Raw genomic sequence first — 16,952 nt, forward strand, 5'->3', positions numbered from 1 at the left:
ATCAGTGGAAAATATTATTTTTAGAGGTGTTTTTATTTCAAGAAAATATATAAAGTATGGATAATGAATGTCTCAGCAATGATGTGTCAACACACTTTGTCTGAGCCATGACACGTTAAGCAATGGAACGTGCTGCAAACATGTGAACGGGTCACCTGTGAAGTAGGCCCACTAGGCCCCCAAACACACACACACACACATATGTGAACGGGTCACCTGTGAAGTAGGCCCCCCCCCACACACACACATATCTCGTCGTCAAGAGTCGCTCTATCTCATCGCCAACCGTCTTTTGTCAGTCAAGTGCGAGCTTTCGGGGTCACTGCTTCATCGGTCGTGCTTGGGGACTGATGTTCAGGCGGTGTTGTGCGATCGCTTGGTCGATCCCGGGCATGTCCGTTGGTGACCATGCGAAGATGTTAGCGTTTTCAACAAGTAGGTTGATGAGCCACTCTCTTTCCTCCTTCGGTAGCCTCGACCCAACCCTAACGACCCTATCTGGTCGATCGTGACATAGAGGGACTTCTTAGGTATGCTCAGTCGGTTCGGGTCATTGTGTTGGCTTGGTGACGTCCCGAGAGTCGGCAATGGGATGCTCGTGTCATGGCTTCTTGGGTAGTGTGACCGTCGCTAGGTAACATTGTCGGGATTCCCGAGGATTGCCCCTTGCTTCTCCGACCCCTGCTTGGGTCGAAAATTTTATCGCGCGGGGGTATGTGGAGATGACCACTCTGAGCTTGTTCAGGGTTGGTCAGCCTAGGATGGTGTTGTAGGGCGAAGGGAGTTCCACCACCATAAAGATTACTATGATCATCTTGACTCGTGGGTCGTCGCCCAAGGTGATTGGCAGGACGGTCGTGTCGAGGGATGAAATGGAGTCGCTTGTAAATTCGGTAAGCGTCGATTGACTTGGGGCGAGGTCTTCCTTGGTTAGGTTGAGTTTCCGGAAGGCGTCGAAGTATAGGATATCGACGGAGCTCCCGGTGTCCACCATGATCCTTTTAACCCGAGCATTGGCAATCATGGCCGAGATGACTAGCGCGTCGTCATGCTCCGGGTGTTCAATTTCTCCTGTTGGGAAGGTGATATGGGGCAGTTAGGCTTGTCGCGGGCATTTTTCAGTGGCCGCTCGGGCATAAGCCTTTCGCCCTGCCATGCTATCTCCCTCTGATGCCAGACCCTCACTGATCACATCAATCTGCTTCTCGACCGGACCGGAGGGAGGGGGAGACATTTCGCGTGGCCTCTTAATCTAGTGACCTAAGTGCCCCCAGCGTATGAGTTCTTCAATTTGATTCTTGAGGTCACGTCGGTGTCGTGTCCATAATCGTTATGAAACCTACAGTTCTTTAAATGGTCCCTGAGCTCATGCGGTGCCTTCATCGAGTTTGGGGCCTTCAGGAGTCCCTTCTCCCTGATCTGCAGGAATATCTCGGTCCTGGAGGACTTCAAAGGCGGGAGTGGGGGCCTCAGGAGTGTTGCATTGGGTCAGTCGATTCTCCTTCTTGGCGGTACCGGGGGCTGCCCTTAGGTTGGTTCTGGTCGCAGCCTCTTATTCTCTTCGCACTTTCCCACCACCAATGCTTCGGCAGCCACGTATTGGTTAGCATGTTGAAGCATTTCGGGGATGGTCGTAGGAGGTCACTTGACCAGCGACCAGAAGAACCTGGAAGGTCGGAGTCCCATTAGAAAGGCCTGCATTATCAAAGAAGGGTGATCGTCGAGCAGCCCCCGGATTTTAGTAGCAAAGCATGTCATAAAATGAGAAAGTGGCTCGTCGTCCTTTTGGCTGAGGCCGAGGAGCAGAGCTGCGGACGACCTCGGTCACACACTGGCTAGGAAGTTGAGCTCGAACTCTTTGGCCAATCGGTCGAAAGAGGCGATCGAGGCCGGTCTGAGTCGGTTTTACCACATCCAAGCTGGGCCTCAAAGCAAGGTGGGGAATGCTCTACACATGAGGGCGTCAAAAGTACCGTATAGGGCCATCTGGGCTTGAAAGGTGGCGACATGTTTCGTTGGATCAGAGCTGCCATCATAGGCTTCGAGAATAGGAAGACAAAAGCTTGGAGGGACTGGCTTGTCCTGAACCTCGAGTATGAAAGGCGATCCCCCTGAAGAGGCCTCGTTGAGCTCCTTCTTGGATATACAAAACTCTTATTGAACCTCGTCCAGGCGCCGATTTATCGAGTGCAGTTGTGCCCGGAGGGAGTCCGCCAAGTCAGACGATAGTGTGTCTGGCTCGGGGCTGCCGGTGTGGGGGTGTTGAAGGCTTCATGCGTCATGCGTGGGCGTCAGCCGTCGTTCGGGTGACGCGGCGATGTTCGTCATCACGAGCTGTCAAGGAGCGAGGGGTGGTGTAGGAGAGGGTGGAGGCTGCACGGGAGCTAGGGGTGGCAATTTCCCTTATGGCGTCGACAGGAGCATTAGGGGTTGTTCAGGAGGCAAGACGAGGGGAACAATGGTTTGCATCATCCCCGTCGGGACTTGAACTTAGTGCGTCAGGCTGAGGAATGCCTCAGCGGAGATGGAAGGTTGAGCGGCAACCACTCCCGGGGGTGATAACCCCGGGTTAGTGAACAGTCGCCAATAGCACCTCGGGGTCTCTATGGAGTCGTTGGCCTCCTGCTCGAGGGGGAGGCGGGTGTTGCTCCCCTAACCCAGGGGTTGAGTGGGTCGGGAGGCGCTCGCTACCCAAGTGTTCGATCGTGTTGCCAGGTTGAGGTTGATCCTGCATCATTGGGCCCTCCTAGCGCCAAAATGATAGTGATCCTTTACACCATGGTAGAGGGAGTCAGCACAGCTTGGTTCGGTCCTAGGTGTGCAAGATCATCCACATTGGTGTTTGGTTGACGAGGATCGAAGTCTGGTGAGGTCAGGCTTGGGCTTTGGCTCCAAAGTCGGGAAACTCCCTTTGGCTGACCGCTTGCCTCTTTATCACCGGTCCCTGCACACAGGTCAGGGTTGAGAAGGGGGCTCTCGATTTCGACCCCTCCGAAGTTGTTAGAATTGAGTGAAAAATCAGCGAGAGATCACTTGTTGTCAGCCCCACGAGGGGTTCTTATCCTTCCACTAAAGGGCCAACCGTACCTATCATATTTATGATTGTCAGTGTTGTACTTGGTCGGCATCATCCTGACTCCTACGGAATGGCACGGTACTCGGTCGATGCTGTCCTGGCCTTTGTGGGACGGCGCTGTACTTGGTCGTCGTCGATCTGGCCTTTACAGGACGACACTGCCACGACTCTTACGGGACGACGGGGACGGCGCTATACTCGGTCGGCGCCGTCCCGACCTCGGGACAGCACTATGCTCGATCAGTGTCGTCCCGACTCTTGCGAGACGACATGGTACTCGGTTGGCGTCGCCCGACCTTTGCGGAATCGACGTTGACCGGGGGGTACAATCTGATGTGTTGACCTTGATGTTGATGTGGCTATGGATAGTGGTTGGAGGACAGGTTACCAAAATATGTGCTATAATAGTACAATGAGAAGATAACACAATTATGCCCTGTTATTCATCAGAGTCTATTTCGGCAAGCAGCTTCAATTATTGGAAATCCCATTCCACGGTAATGACGCATGGGGTTATCTTAAGGATTTTTGTTAAAACTTAATATGAATCTTTCACACATCATCTTTAATTTTTAATATTTAAATTTAGATCTCTACATTATAAATAGATCCTTAAGAAAAAAAAAAGAGAGATATTACGAGGACGATTGAGAAAACATAAATGCTAACTAATATTTATGTTTTTCCCACCCTCCTATTCTATTAAAAGTTTAAACGTATTTTAGTTTAAAACATTTTAAATTAAGATATTAAAAAACATTTATATCTTAATTAAATTAAGAAATATATCTCTAGTAAACACTTTTAAATAAAATTATTCGTGCAAAAACATTTTTTTAAATCAAAAATTGTTGAGCGGTTTTAAAATCGAATCAGACAATTCAATTTTAATTTGTCGAGCGATTTTTAGAGATTCAACTCTTAAATTTTAATTCAATAGACTTGTTAAATTAATTATTTCAAAAAATATTTTTGTTATTAGGATAGAAGTTTTTTCTCCACCTTCGGAATGTTTGAAGGGTTCGAATAACCCGATGCACAGAATGTCAATAGATGTAACCAACAATAAATTTTAACTAACTAATTTAGTTAACAAAAATTAACTAAAAATGATTTAGATCATGGAATCGAAATAAATCAGTACTTCAAAAACATGTTGAACAAATCAATGCTAACAAAAGAAATAAGCTATGCGAAAGACGTAAAAAAATTTTATTATTAGATGGGTGTTTTTTTTTTCCAAAGAAAAAAAATAAAAAACTTGTGAATATGAATATAATCGGTATCTATCGTCGTCAACAGATATATCTATCTACGTATTGTGATAATATCTTAATAACTATGTATATAAAAGACATGAAAAAACAAATCGATAATAATAATTAAAAAGTTAGAAGAGGATATCAGAATAAAAATAATCGATATTAATGGTCTAACAGATGTACCTACATAATATGATTATGTCTCAATAATTCTCTACTTAAAAGATATCAAATCAATACTTGTAAAAAAAAAAAAACTATGTGAAAGACATCAAAAAAAATAATATATTGTTTTTTAAAGTAAAAGAAGATAAAGATTGAATATGAATGTCTCAACCACTCTGTACGAGCCATCACACATTAATCAATGGAACGAGCTGTAGACTTGTGAAACACAAGTCGACAGTAATAAAAGATAACGTGGAAAACGACTACGCCGGGGAACCACCCAAAAACCCCAATAGAGTCCGATGAGATGGCATGCTGCTCTGTCATTCACTATCCTAGTGGAATCCATTATCAATAGCCCGTCCGGAACGGGTGGCCTGTGAAGTAGACCTCCAGAAAAAGAAAACATAGTACGATGATGAGATGACACAATGGTGCTCTATTATTATTGGTCAGACTCTATTTCGACGACCCCGGTGGGATCGAATATCTAAAGCTGTCGCCGTGCCCGTACTAATCTCAGAAGAAAATAATTTTCTATGTAATTTTTCATATATTAGTAACGTATATTGTATATACATACACGGATTCCTGTTTCTTCTGTGTAATTTGTGTTTTATTTTCTAACATGAAAAAGACAAACTATCAAAATGTTTTCTAAGACGAAATCACATCATCATGCCTAATTAATACTGTGGGAGCCCGTGAATAAGAAAATGAAGAAACAAGTTACCTCAGGCATTGATTCCATTAAACACGTGGTGAGCTCTGCATTCATCGGCAAGCAGCTTCAATTATTGGGAATCCCTGTATGGGCCTTCATGTTCGTGCTACCATCTCCTTGTATATATATGTCACTGGGCACCTCACCGTCTTCCACACAAAGTATCAGTTACTCCTATCCTCCTCCTCCTCCTCTTCCAATGGCGCAAAAGATTGGCGCGGATACACCATCCTGGCCTGAGCTCCTCGGATCCGAGCACTGGTCCGGCCTTCTCGACCCTCTCGACCAATCCCTTCGCGTCTTCCTCCTCCAATGCGGTGACATGTGTCAGGTCACCGCCGACTCCTTCATCAGCGACGACCACTCCAATTACCGTGGCATGTGCCGCTACCGCCCCAGCACCCTCCTCGACGATGTGTTCTTCCCCTACGCGGCCAACTACGACGTCAAGGAGTACCTCTACGCCATGTCGATTAATTGGTCAAACTTGACCAAGGAGTCTAATTGGATGGGCTACATCGCCGTCTCCAAGGACGCATACACGAAGCGTACCGGGCGCCGCGAGATCTACGTCGTATGGCGCGGCACGATGCGGCCGTCGGAGTTCATCGAGGACTTAGTGATCAGTCTCGTGCCCTTCGACCCCGACAACCAAGATGTGCAAGATGTGAAGGTCGTGAAAGGCTGGAACGACATCTACACGTCGAAAGACAGCGGTTCGCAATTTCCATGCAACGCAACCAGTGCAAGGGAGCAGTTACTGAGTAAGTTAAGCGAGCTAGTGAAGCTATACAAGAACGAGAGCCTTAGCATAGTGTGCGTTGGCCACAGCTTGGGAGGCGCCCTCGCCATCTTGAGTTCTTTCGATATAGTGAACAAAGGACTGTCCAAGATAGAAGGCAAGGAGGAGCACTTCCCAGTATGTGCCGTGGTGTTTGAGAACCCCAAAGTTGGGAACAAGGCCTTCAATGAAAGGTTTGAGAAGCTGCCCAACCTTCGAGCTCTACGTGTCCGGAATACTTGGGACATCGTTCCATATTGGCCACTTCCAACCGACTACGTTGTCACCGGCTCAGTTCTGGACATAGACTCCAAGCTGTCGCCCTACTTGAAAGTTCTGGACATAGACTTCAAGACGTCGACCATCTTGAAAATCCTTGCGAGTAGCCACGACCTGCAAGTGGTCCTCCACACGGTGGCCGGGTGGACCTGGAAGGACGTCGAGTTCCACTTGAAGGTGGAGAGGAGCCTGGCGCTAGTGAACAAGCAGGGCGGCTACTTGAAGGATGAGTTGCAGATACCCGAGGCGTGGTGGGTGGAGAAGAACAAAGGAATGGTACCGGACAAGGATGGAGAGTGGTCCGAGACACCTGGATGGAACTGCAAGTCATCCAGTAATGGCCACCAGCTCTAAGGATCCAATGCCTGCCTGCCTATCTACCCTAAATAAAGTTGTCACTCCCTGCTCTCACTCTATCTCTTTGTGTCGTCACGGGGACGGGGGAGGGAGATGACAAGAAGAACTAGTGCAGGCCTGCATGCAGCAGTCACGAACGTACGCTTCAAACTTGTGTGGTGATCGGTTTCTACTAGGTGTGTGTAATTGGGTCAGTAAGTGAAACGCCAGTGAAGCACTTGCTTCGCTGAATAATAATAAATAAAAATCCTGTGGTTTGAACATCGGCTTCACCTTCTCATCGTCGTCGATCACATCCATGGTGGTAATACCTGCTACGAAACGAATGAATGGTAGCTCTCCCTTCATCTCGTTCTACGGTGCCATGCGAATGGACGAATCCAATATGTAGTTTAGTTGGAGGAGACGATGACGCGACATTAACCAAGACCTTTGCGCGCGATCGAGGACCAACTACGGCGGAAGGGAAGTGGAACGAAGACCACGAAACCCGCGACGCACGGACAATTAAGATGGACTCATAAGCTATTGGATCCTGACATGGATTATTTTGCTCGATGCAAACAGCACTTAGACGTCAACGTGAATTTTAATTCCATCCGAGAATTATTTTGCTCGATGCAAACAGCTATTAGATGTCAACGTGAATTTTAATTCATTTTAAAACATATGAAATGATCCATACTTGCACCTTTTTCTTTTCCAGAAAAAGAAAGCTCCGACTTGACATTTGGCATGACAAGTTTCGACAACTGTCGTCTACCTTTGCGTGCGATCTCTACGAGATTTTAAGAATAGAAAAACAAAACAAGAAAAAAGAAGAGCCAAACAACAACACACGAAAACATATCATATATAGAGATGAGGAACTAACTACAGTTGGTTAGGGTGAACAACGAGGCAGCACCCTTCAGATCGTGTTCCTCCTGCGCATGCTCCACCGGACTCGTCTCATCCTTTAGCTCCGGCACTTGGGTGCTGTAACATCAAACAAAGCCAACCTGATGAGATTACACGCACACACACACACACACAGAGACAGATAGGTGACCTAGCTATTGCCTCGTCCCACGTCTGAATCTGTCCAACCCAACCATCGAGGCCATTCCCGTGTTTTTTTAGAATTCAATTCATGAATATAAACGTTTCAAGAGAAAATAAACGAACAAACAAATAAATAAATAAATAAATAAATAAATAAAAACTTTTACCTGCTGCAACGTGGATGACCGGCCTCATCGGCGTTATCCTCGTCCCCTCCCATCGACGTCTGTCTGACATCGAACATGTCTACCAAAGGCTTTACGTCCTCGTCCTCCACCATGCAGTTGAAGTGCGGCTGGTGTTGTAGACTCGATAGATCATTGTTATCGTTATTACTATTATTATTGATTATGATGCTTGTATTTGGGTGGTTGTTTTGATGATCTCTGGTGATGTCATCGTCGTAGCACAAGTAATTATAGTATTGCTGTTGATCCTGCTGGTTGATCGTAGGGAAAATATTACCACCATAAATCACGTTATCCACATCCTCGGACGTGGCCGTGTTAAGCAGAAGATTAGGGTGGACCTCCAGGTCGGACGCGACAGAGGCCTGGGCAGCCTGCGCACGGCAGACGGCGAGTTGCCTCAGCACGAGGGCGAGCTCATTGGAGTCGCGCTCGATCTGGTACTCGAGGTCGCGGATGATGCGGTAGCAACCGCCGACGGGATCGAGAGCACGCATATCGGACTGGTATATGATGGTTTTCATGGCTTCGGCATGCTGGTAGGGATCGAGGTTGCGGATGATTTTGAGGATATTGCTAACGCCGAACAGGCGGTGGGCGTTGAGGAACTTGTGCTGCTGGTTGGCCGGGAAGTAAGGGGCGAGGGTGCAGTCGGGGTTGCACTTGCGGCGTTGGTATTTGCAGGCGGCGCAGGCCTGGGTTGCGGTGGCCTGGGAGGAGGAGGAGGTGGAGGAGGAGGAGGAAGAAAAGCGGGAGGAGGTGTTCTTGCTGCTTCCTGCTTTGGTGGTAGTTGTATGGGATGCAGTGCCAGCGATCATGATAAGATCGAGGGGTGGGGCGACGAAGGTGGCACAGGTCCTGGGCCTACGGCTCCGGCCGGCCTCACTCGCTCAGCGGAGGAGGAGGAGGAGGAAGAGGAAGACGAATATTATTTGTTCTTGTTATTTCTGATACCGATGGGATCGGTAGTGGGCAGCAAAAGGAGCCGAGCCGCCCATCGATGGAAATGCGCGGAGGAGGAAGGAATGGCCGGGAGCGGAGATCGGTTGGAGAGACGACCATTTCTTCGTGACACGTCATAAAATACAACGCAGAGGAGAGAGAGAGAGGGTGTAACCTTCCTATTTAATTTTAATTCGGATCATGTTGGACGAGACGACCATTTCTTCGTGACTCATCATAAAATACATCTCAGAGGAGAGAGAGAGGGAGAGTGCGTGTGTGTGTGTGTGTGTGTGTGTGTGTGACCCTTCCTATTTAATTTTAATTCGGATCATGTTGGAGGTGCACGTACCTGACTGGCTCGTCCTTTCCCTGTCCATCATCTGTCTCCACAAAGAAGAAACTGAGCCAGCCCATATCAGCAGCTATCCATTCCCTGTCCGATATCTTATCCACAGTTAAAAGCAGCAAAGGAGCAACGAAACTGAGCCAGCCCATATCAGCAGCTATCCATTCCCTGACTGACTGATATCTTATTCAGATTCGAGTCGTGAAAGCATCCTTCCTATACCATTATATTAAATCTTCCCAACTCCAATGTTGATAGGATTCAAACAGTCATTGGCGCATTACATGTACGTATACATATACACGCACATATTTGGAATCAAAAGAGCAGGACTTCTCGTTTATTCTAATCCGGCTTTAGTCTATAAATAAATTTGAAGTAGTCGAAAGGTTAATTGGAAGTTAAGCTGTCGGTGGGTCACCAGATGTGATGTGGATTATTTGCGGAGGAGGACGGATCATCCATCCTGCCCCCTTATTTATATACCACAAGATGTGGATCTTAAGAGTTTAGATATAAGTTACTCATTTCTTTCTCGGGTTTAAAAAACAAGGGAGACGGATTTTGAAGCTGTTGGTTGCACATTCCTTGTGCCCTTCGGGTATTTTTACTTTGCTCCACTGTACTTGGCGAGACTTTCCATCGACAGATGTTCATGCTTTGCTTTGCTTGATCCTTTCTGTTCTCAGATATGTCATCAACATCTCCCAACAACCTGCAACCGCCCCATTGATCCAAGTTTTCACTTTCATGGATTCAGAGGTTTGAGATCACTTAATTGCAAGAAGGAAACTTCCAAGTACCAAAGGCTAACCAAAGCAAACGCATCTTTTATCAAGAAACGTGAATTTGACAAGATAACCATCACAGATAGAAATTGTAACTCGATCAACACTCATCTATTACCAGTAACGTTTCAGTTGATGGTAGCCAGCAAGATTGTGTCTGGTACAGAATGTATGGTTCTCGACTCGTTTGCACGGGCATATTCGAGAGTTCCAATCAAACCAGCTGCAGCTCTCGTTCCCAAATCAATAGGTTGAAGCCAACGGTCCTGAAGGACAAAGGTTCTTGTTCCCAAATCAATTAAGTTCGTTCTGTATTCAATATTTCCATGATAGTTGTGAATACATATTAAAGCAAATATGAATACAATTGTTTAGCTGACGCTGTCACATATTCATATATGCCATCTGTAAGTGGTAGACATATACTTTAACATGCATATTTTTTTATCCCGAGAGAAACTCAAATGCATAGTTGCTAAAGGTTCTCCGAATGATTAAGCGAATCATATCATGCCATGGTTCCATTGTTTAAGTGAGAGAATAGAGCATCAATATTGGATACAAATCCTTTATGCAGCCGAAGGAGCCGAAGATTTTGCTCGAGGTGGAACTCTTAGCAAAGTCTTCATCATGTCATATGCTGTAAACCCTATGGCTACCGAAGGAACAACCTGCATACATCAAACATGCAGTTATTAGTGAATAATTGCCATCTATTAACGGATATAATCACCAAGTATTTTTAAGTGAAAAAAAAGATAAATACGGGTTTAGTGATAAGACCAAGTGCAGTTATTTTTTAATGTGCAATACAATATTGTATTGCACTACAAACAGTATATTTCTAATAGAGGCAATAACTGGATTTTGTAACAGTGAGACCCAAGACTGATTATAATAGGGACAGTTTCTTTGGACCTTAAATAATCCAACCCGTAGTACCACATAGCATTACAACTAGTTAATTAGTAAACTTGTGACAAGACAAAATTAGCTTAAGAGAGTACCTATGCAAAAGAAATAATCATTCAAACTCACATCTTGATAAACGACATCAACAAAGCATAACCTGAAGCTAAGCATTGAGAAGCACGACTGATCGAGACAATTTGGCCCTCAGATGTTGCTTAATTTTCTTTCATTTTTTTCACTTCTGATCAACAGGAGGTGACTTCTTATCATTGGTCCAGAAACCATGAAAACAAACTACTGTATTCCTCCACTTCAAAACTACAGCAAGATACTATTTCTCAGGTGTCCAAGTGAGCTGATAATTAACTACTACATATATGCATGAATAGGATAGCTTGAGACCCATGAAAGACATCCTTGAAATTATTACTTTCCAATCCATTAAATAACTAAAAGTTGAGATTTATAAAAGGTCATGTTTCATAATTTTGTCCTAGCTATATAGCAAAATATTCCCTGCTAGATAACAAAGTATCTCATATATTAGGCCAATCCCATGGCTGACTATGATTCCATTTTTCAGAAAGGTACAGAAAGTTTAGATCCTGCTGGAGAAATGCATCCTCCACACTATAGCATCTAAATTGATCATTAAATTTCCTCCCTCATAGAAAGAAACAGCTAATGGAATTTTCCATGTGCCATCGCAGTACTTGTCCAACCTTTGTGGTCGTGCAGAAATTCAGCTCATAGATCTTGGACAATTTTTAAAATAAAAATGAGAAGCATCACTTAGAATCAATTGCCAAAACACAACCAAGTCTATCAAAAATTAATCTTTGCCAGATCTTCATCCAATAACATCAGATCAGTCCTTACAGAAGGGAATAGTTCTTGATCACAGAAAGTTCTGGTGAGTCATAATTTTTCCCCCCCCTTATCTAAGGATGAGTTCAAAATTGACAATTTTTAAAATAAAAATGAGAAGCATCACTTAGAATCAATTGCCAAAAAACAACCAATTCTATCAAAAATTAATCTTTACCAGATCTCCATCCAAAAACACCAGATCAGTCCTTACAGAAGGCAATAGTTCTTGATCACAGGAAGTTCTGGTGAGTCATAATTTTTTGTCCCCTTATATAAGGACGACTTCAAAATTGACCATCTGAACAAAAAAAATATTTAGGAGTTTCTGGTTGCCACTACGTTAAATGCATGCTTACATGCACTTACCTGCTTCTAAATGCATGCTTACAGTACATGAACTTGCTTACCTATTTAATAAATGCATGCTTACAGTACATGTACTTACCAACTTCATAAATGCATGCTTACAGTACATGTACTTACCTTGACATAGTTGAGGCTCAGACCAGCAAATAGTTGCCTCCATCCCTGAGTATGGAGGATGAATGAAAGCCCTTGGACTGTTCCCCTGATGAGTGGAGCACCTGGGTGATTTAGCGATTGCTGATTTTGAACCTAAGAACGTAAAGAAACTAATCACAAACTACATCCTTCATGATTGGAAGAAAAAATCATCCTACTGTTATCACAGAATGACCACTAAAAGAAGGCACAGGACAACATCAAGTGGTAGAATACCTGCATCTGTCTCCTGACCACATCTAGTGGATAAGTGAGAGTCTGCCCAAATAAACCAGCTAAAGCCCCACATGAGAGGCGTAGAACTACAGACTTTTGGTATTCTTCAGGTACCCGAGCCTTGAGATCTTCATATATATAAAATTTCAGACCAGCATAAGGAAGGATACCAATAAGCGTAGGACCTGCATCAACATAACATGATAGTTAGCATACTGCCATGCTTGAATCATTTAATGGAGATCTGTCATGATCACAGCTTATGTCAACACAAAATATTGCAGCACCAACTTGAGAGATTACTGGCATCAAGCATACATCAGTGCACGGTCCATTCAAATGTGCAATTCCAGAAGAATGAAAACAGAGAAATATTAACTGACGTAAACCACATGTTTTGTGTAGCCTAAGCTTCTTTTGAAACTGATAAATGATTATTCAAAGTTAAGGAGCAGGGTGATCATTAGAAAGCTTACACAATAACTGAAAAAGGGAAGGATAAACATTACTCCAATTACACAAACTAAAGAAGCAGGGTGGTTGTTTGAAAGATTATACAAGAGCTTAACGTACCTACTCCTCGATATAGAGAACGTATCCCACCTTCCATGTAGACCTTCTTAAACACATCTCCAATACCAGTATAAGCAGGCTGAGGACTAAACATTCTTAGACCACTACTCAATCTCCCTGGACTGTTTACCTGAAACGATAGTTTAAGCAAACATCAACCAAGGCACCACGATCACATTGAATACAAACAAAACTGTCCAACGTACAAAAATAGCTAAGAGGTTCTAAGTAGACACGAAAAGGAAGAAGAAAATACAATGCTACCCAGGGATTAGATGATAGCACAAATAGGGCAAATTTTGACAGGAACAAAATCAATCAACACAATGACTAATTACTACAATAATCTGAAATATGGCTGAGTGACCTAAGTTTATCAACCAATTGACATTAATGCCTAGAATTAGTTTGTTTGTCTTAACAAAATACTCCAAAATCCTTAATTGCATGAAATGCACATGCAGAACATCAGAAACAAAGTTTGAGAAGATCAGAAATCAGGCAAGAAAATAAGAATAATATCCATAAGAGCATAAGAATTAGACTTTGCATTTACCTGATAAGCCAGCTTAGTCCGAGCTAAATCTAATGGATAGGTACACAAAACAGCAGTCCCACCAGCAGCTGAACCAGCTAGAAGATCAACAAATGGTCCCGAGATAAATGAAGAATGATTATTCAGAATCCAACAACGATACTGCTCATATGTCATGAAGTGTAGTGCTGCATAAGGTACAATTCGGAGCACACTAGCACCATTTCCTCTAAAAGACAAAAATGACAAATATTAAAACGTAAAAACAACTAATAATTGTTTAAAATGTAACTCTGCAGTTTTATTAGTTTCTACTTACTTATAGAATCCGAAGAAGCCCTCATGTTGCCACAACTTCCTCAAAGATTGTAAAATCCCAAGAGATTTAAACCCTTCGGTTCTTGTCTGTCAAAGTAACATTGAAAGCATAAATAACATTATAAATCTAATAATGTATAAGCCATTTCAACAAATTCCTGTTTATCATATGTCCTCAAGAAGTTCTAGAAACTGTCACGACAATGATACAGAAAACAGATGAGAAGCTAACATCATTTTTCACCTCAAGAAACAAGATGAGAAATAAAATAGCACAAATTTACGTGGCACTTGTTGACACAATTTGACCTTAAAAGAACAGATGACTGTAGAGAAACCTCAGCATTAGCAAATCAAACAACAGACAATCATTAATGAAAGGTTTCAAAATCCGAAAGGGCACATGGTATACCTTATCTCAAAGCGTAAAAATATCTCTATACTACAGTAACTAGCTACTATGAACATTTCGGTCAAATAAAATCATAACAAGACAACCAACCGATTGGAGCTTCACACTTGGCCAAGAGTCCTTGGTGTATTATCTTACCCATGTATTTTGTGTGGATATACAATTCAGAAATACATAAAAAATCAACCCATTGGAAAAAGTAGAGTATCACTGAAAGAACAAGCAGAACTCCAAACAAGTGGTGAAAAACAAAATAGCATCTAAAAGAATCATCAAATTAAAGACCACCAATACTATACCATTGTACTCTTAAAACTAGGAGAAATTAATTACTGCATACAGCACCAACATGGTTTATGATACTTAGGAAAAAAAGAATATATGTCTACAAAATGTTATTCATAATCAACAACAAATGATATATTCGGTAGAACATACTTTTAAAGAACCGCAGTTGAAGAAAAATTCATGACAAAGGCATAAGCTATTCTAGAGACACCTCACAACAGCCAAGAAATTACAAGCTAAACGAAAGTTGCAAGATTAGGCTCAGAGACGGGTGAATAAATCGAGACGACACCTCTTACATCATATTCTAGAAAGGTTTAAACGAGACTTGGGACGAGACGCGGGAATATAACACAGTCATCAAGATATAGCAAACAAAGGGACGAGATAACAAACCTGCAATATTATCTTGATGCGCTCAAGGGGTGCTACTGCAGTCTTCGAGAACGCCCCAGCGGCTCCACCGGCGATCAACTCCTTAACATAAACCGGCAACAAATCCACCACAGATACATCCACCTTCGCAGCCGCCGCTGCGGATGTCATCGTCGATCCTTGGGAAGAATCCATATTCCCAATCCAAACGGAACCAGAACCTAAATAGCGCTATATATGTAACTAAAAGCGGAGGGAACGTAGATGTCTAGTTACCCCGCTTGCAATTTGGCGAACTCCTTATCCCATCGATCTCTGGGGAGGCAAAAGAAGAAGTCTTTCCCAAGGAAGGAGCGCGGAGGCGGGGGGCGAATGCCAAGAAACTGGTAGGGTTCCTTCGCATCCGAATCGGCCCCGGGGAGGAGAAGATACATCAACAGGGGAGGAGATCTTGGGATCCACAAAGATCGAACTGGTAACGATGAGATTAAAAACTCTAGAAGCGATCGATCAATCCCATGGATCGACGACGATCTCACCGATTCCCATACGAGGTCAACGACTCCGAAACCCCGGCGCGATCGGGACCACGATGAAGAAGAATCGGAGAAGCAAAGGAAAAAAGGCGGTGGAATTAGGGTGCCTCCGCTTCTCCGAAACTAACTTCTCCGCCTCCTCTACGCTAACGATCCGCCCCAATTATAATCCTCAGCGATTTCCTCTTTCATCAACGCTAATCACGGGGGGATACCGGAGACCGAATAAGAGTTCGGGGATAAGGAAAGGATACCATACGCAGGATAAGAATCCCTGTATCGGTCGGCCACGGTGCGGACTTATCGAGGCAATCGAACGGTACATGCGACCTCCATCCGCCGCCGTCGTCGCAGCTGATGGATTCGTGTGAGTGTTTATGCGGGTTGTTCCGCACGGAGTAAAATGGCTCGTTCCCATGTGGGCCCCGAAAGCAAAGAAGAGGGGGCCGGACCGATACCATTCCCACCCACGTCGTCTAAATCTGAGCCCGAAAAGATATACGGGCCCATCTATCTATCCATCTTATCTTCGTCGATAATATTATATAGATATAAAGATTGAATGGAAGTGGTTGATTTTAAATCAATCACAACGGTGGGGAGGGATGATATTTCCTTATAATTAAAAGAAAAGACAATAGGCGGGCAAGCCACAAGATGAAAGCTTCTATTTCATGCAGGAGAGCTTGCCTGAGACCGTGCATGGCGGCAGCAGGAAACGTATGGTACGGTGGAAAATGATGCTATATATGGCATTGCATAGCCACAGAATTGCGGAAGTGAAGACTTTGACCTGGGATTTAGTTGACAACATCGGCCTGTCGTAGACTCTCCGTGCAACGTTGGCACGGTCAAAAACAACTCATATATAATATTATCGTCGTAAACCTGTGGAAATGCTTTCGCAGAGGCAGCTTCGATGCACCAGCCATACCTTGGATCTTGCGTTCGTAAACGTATAATTTCTCTCCCCAAGTCAGGTGTTCTTTGAACGACCCGAAAAGTTGAAGAGCGAAGCTCGACGGACGTACGTAGTTTACTGTTCTTTCTCTTCTTAAAACCCACCCGTCTTCTCTTCTTCTCTAACATACCTTAGTTGCATGAATTTGGATTGTTAGCATCAGACGAGAACGATAATTAAGTAGCCTCCGTGTCCTGCAATAACTGGATCAAATGAGTGACCACTAGAAGACAAGCCAAGGCGACCAGCTAAATCTTGAGGTTTGCAGCGGACATCGAAAGCCCAACCACCACATAATGACATGGGATACCGGAGGTGTACACTTCATGCCACCCACCGTAACCCCGAGACCCATGATAAATATTGATGAGGGTAATAACGGTGATATGACGCGCTATGACGTCAGTTATGACCGAACGATATTCTACTCGAAAAAAACGATAATGTCGACGCGATATGCACCGATGTGACCCACT

General features: G+C 44.0%; 3 protein-coding genes across 4 annotated transcripts; 1 reads left to right on the forward strand and 2 right to left on the reverse strand.

Annotated features, from left to right (window-relative positions):
* The first annotated feature begins 5,389 nt into the window (after positions 1-5,389).
* Positions 5,390-6,908, forward strand: LOC103996203 (phospholipase A1-II 5). The gene has a single exon (XM_009417064.3). It carries the CDS (start codon positions 5,430-5,432, stop codon positions 6,642-6,644), a length of 1,215 nt encoding a protein of 404 aa, XP_009415339.2. The 5' UTR covers positions 5,390-5,429; the 3' UTR covers positions 6,645-6,908.
* A 460-nt stretch (positions 6,909-7,368) lies between these two features.
* On the reverse strand, positions 7,369-8,830 carry LOC135618459 (LOB domain-containing protein 27-like). The gene is made up of 2 exons (XM_065119324.1): positions 7,859-8,830; positions 7,369-7,625 (listed from the first exon to the last, which is right to left on the reverse strand). The coding sequence occupies exons 1-2, from the start codon at positions 8,695-8,697 to the stop codon at positions 7,517-7,519; spliced, it is 948 nt and encodes a 315-aa protein (XP_064975396.1). The 5' UTR covers positions 8,698-8,830; the 3' UTR covers positions 7,369-7,516.
* A 1,422-nt stretch (positions 8,831-10,252) lies between these two features.
* LOC135619921 (mitochondrial carrier protein CoAc1-like) lies at positions 10,253-15,766 on the reverse strand. Of its 2 annotated transcripts, XR_010489544.1 has the most exons (8): positions 15,001-15,766; positions 13,906-13,991; positions 13,608-13,815; positions 13,052-13,181; positions 12,479-12,663; positions 12,224-12,355; positions 11,916-12,038; positions 10,253-10,629 (listed from the first exon to the last, which is right to left on the reverse strand). XR_010489544.1 is itself a non-coding variant. In XM_065122420.1 (7 exons), exons 1-7 carry the CDS (start codon positions 15,172-15,174, stop codon positions 10,528-10,530), a joined length of 1,017 nt encoding a protein of 338 aa, XP_064978492.1. In that variant the 5' UTR covers positions 15,175-15,764; the 3' UTR covers positions 10,253-10,527. The 2 variants fall into 2 exon arrangements, 1 of the variants encoding a protein (XP_064978492.1); XM_065122420.1 differs by lacking the exon at positions 11,916-12,038 and having other exon boundaries at positions 15,001-15,764.
* Between the last annotated feature and the right edge of the window lie 1,186 nt (positions 15,767-16,952).

Source organism: Musa acuminata, chromosome BXJ2-8, assembly GCF_036884655.1.
Source record: "Musa acuminata AAA Group cultivar baxijiao chromosome BXJ2-8, Cavendish_Baxijiao_AAA, whole genome shotgun sequence".
NCBI lineage: Eukaryota > Viridiplantae > Streptophyta > Magnoliopsida > Zingiberales > Musaceae > Musa > Musa acuminata.

What these genes read in the sequence shown, in the direction of transcription:
- LOC135618459 (XM_065119324.1), bottom strand. Translation starts at nt 8,697, where the DNA reads ATGATCGCTGGCACTGCATCCCATACAACTACCACCAAAGCAGGAAGC. An exon ending in GGTCATCCACGTTGCAGCAG is followed by an intron (nt 7,626 to 7,858) that starts GTAAAAGTTTTT and finishes TTGATGTTACAG; the next exon opens with CACCCAAGTGCCGGAGCTAA.
- LOC103996203 (XM_009417064.3), top strand. Translation starts at nt 5,430, where the DNA reads ATGGCGCAAAAGATTGGCGCGGATACACCATCCTGGCCTGAGCTCCTC.
- LOC135619921 (XM_065122420.1), bottom strand. Translation starts at nt 15,174, where the DNA reads ATGGATTCTTCCCAAGGATCGACGATGACATCCGCAGCGGCGGCTGCG. An exon ending in GGCTTCTTCGGATTCTATAA is followed by an intron (nt 13,816 to 13,905) that starts GTAAGTAGAAAC and finishes TTTGTCTTTTAG; the next exon opens with AGGAAATGGTGCTAGTGTGC. An exon ending in TTCTCTATATCGAGGAGTAG is followed by an intron (nt 12,664 to 13,051) that starts GTACGTTAAGCT and finishes ATGTTGATGCAG; the next exon opens with GTCCTACGCTTATTGGTATC.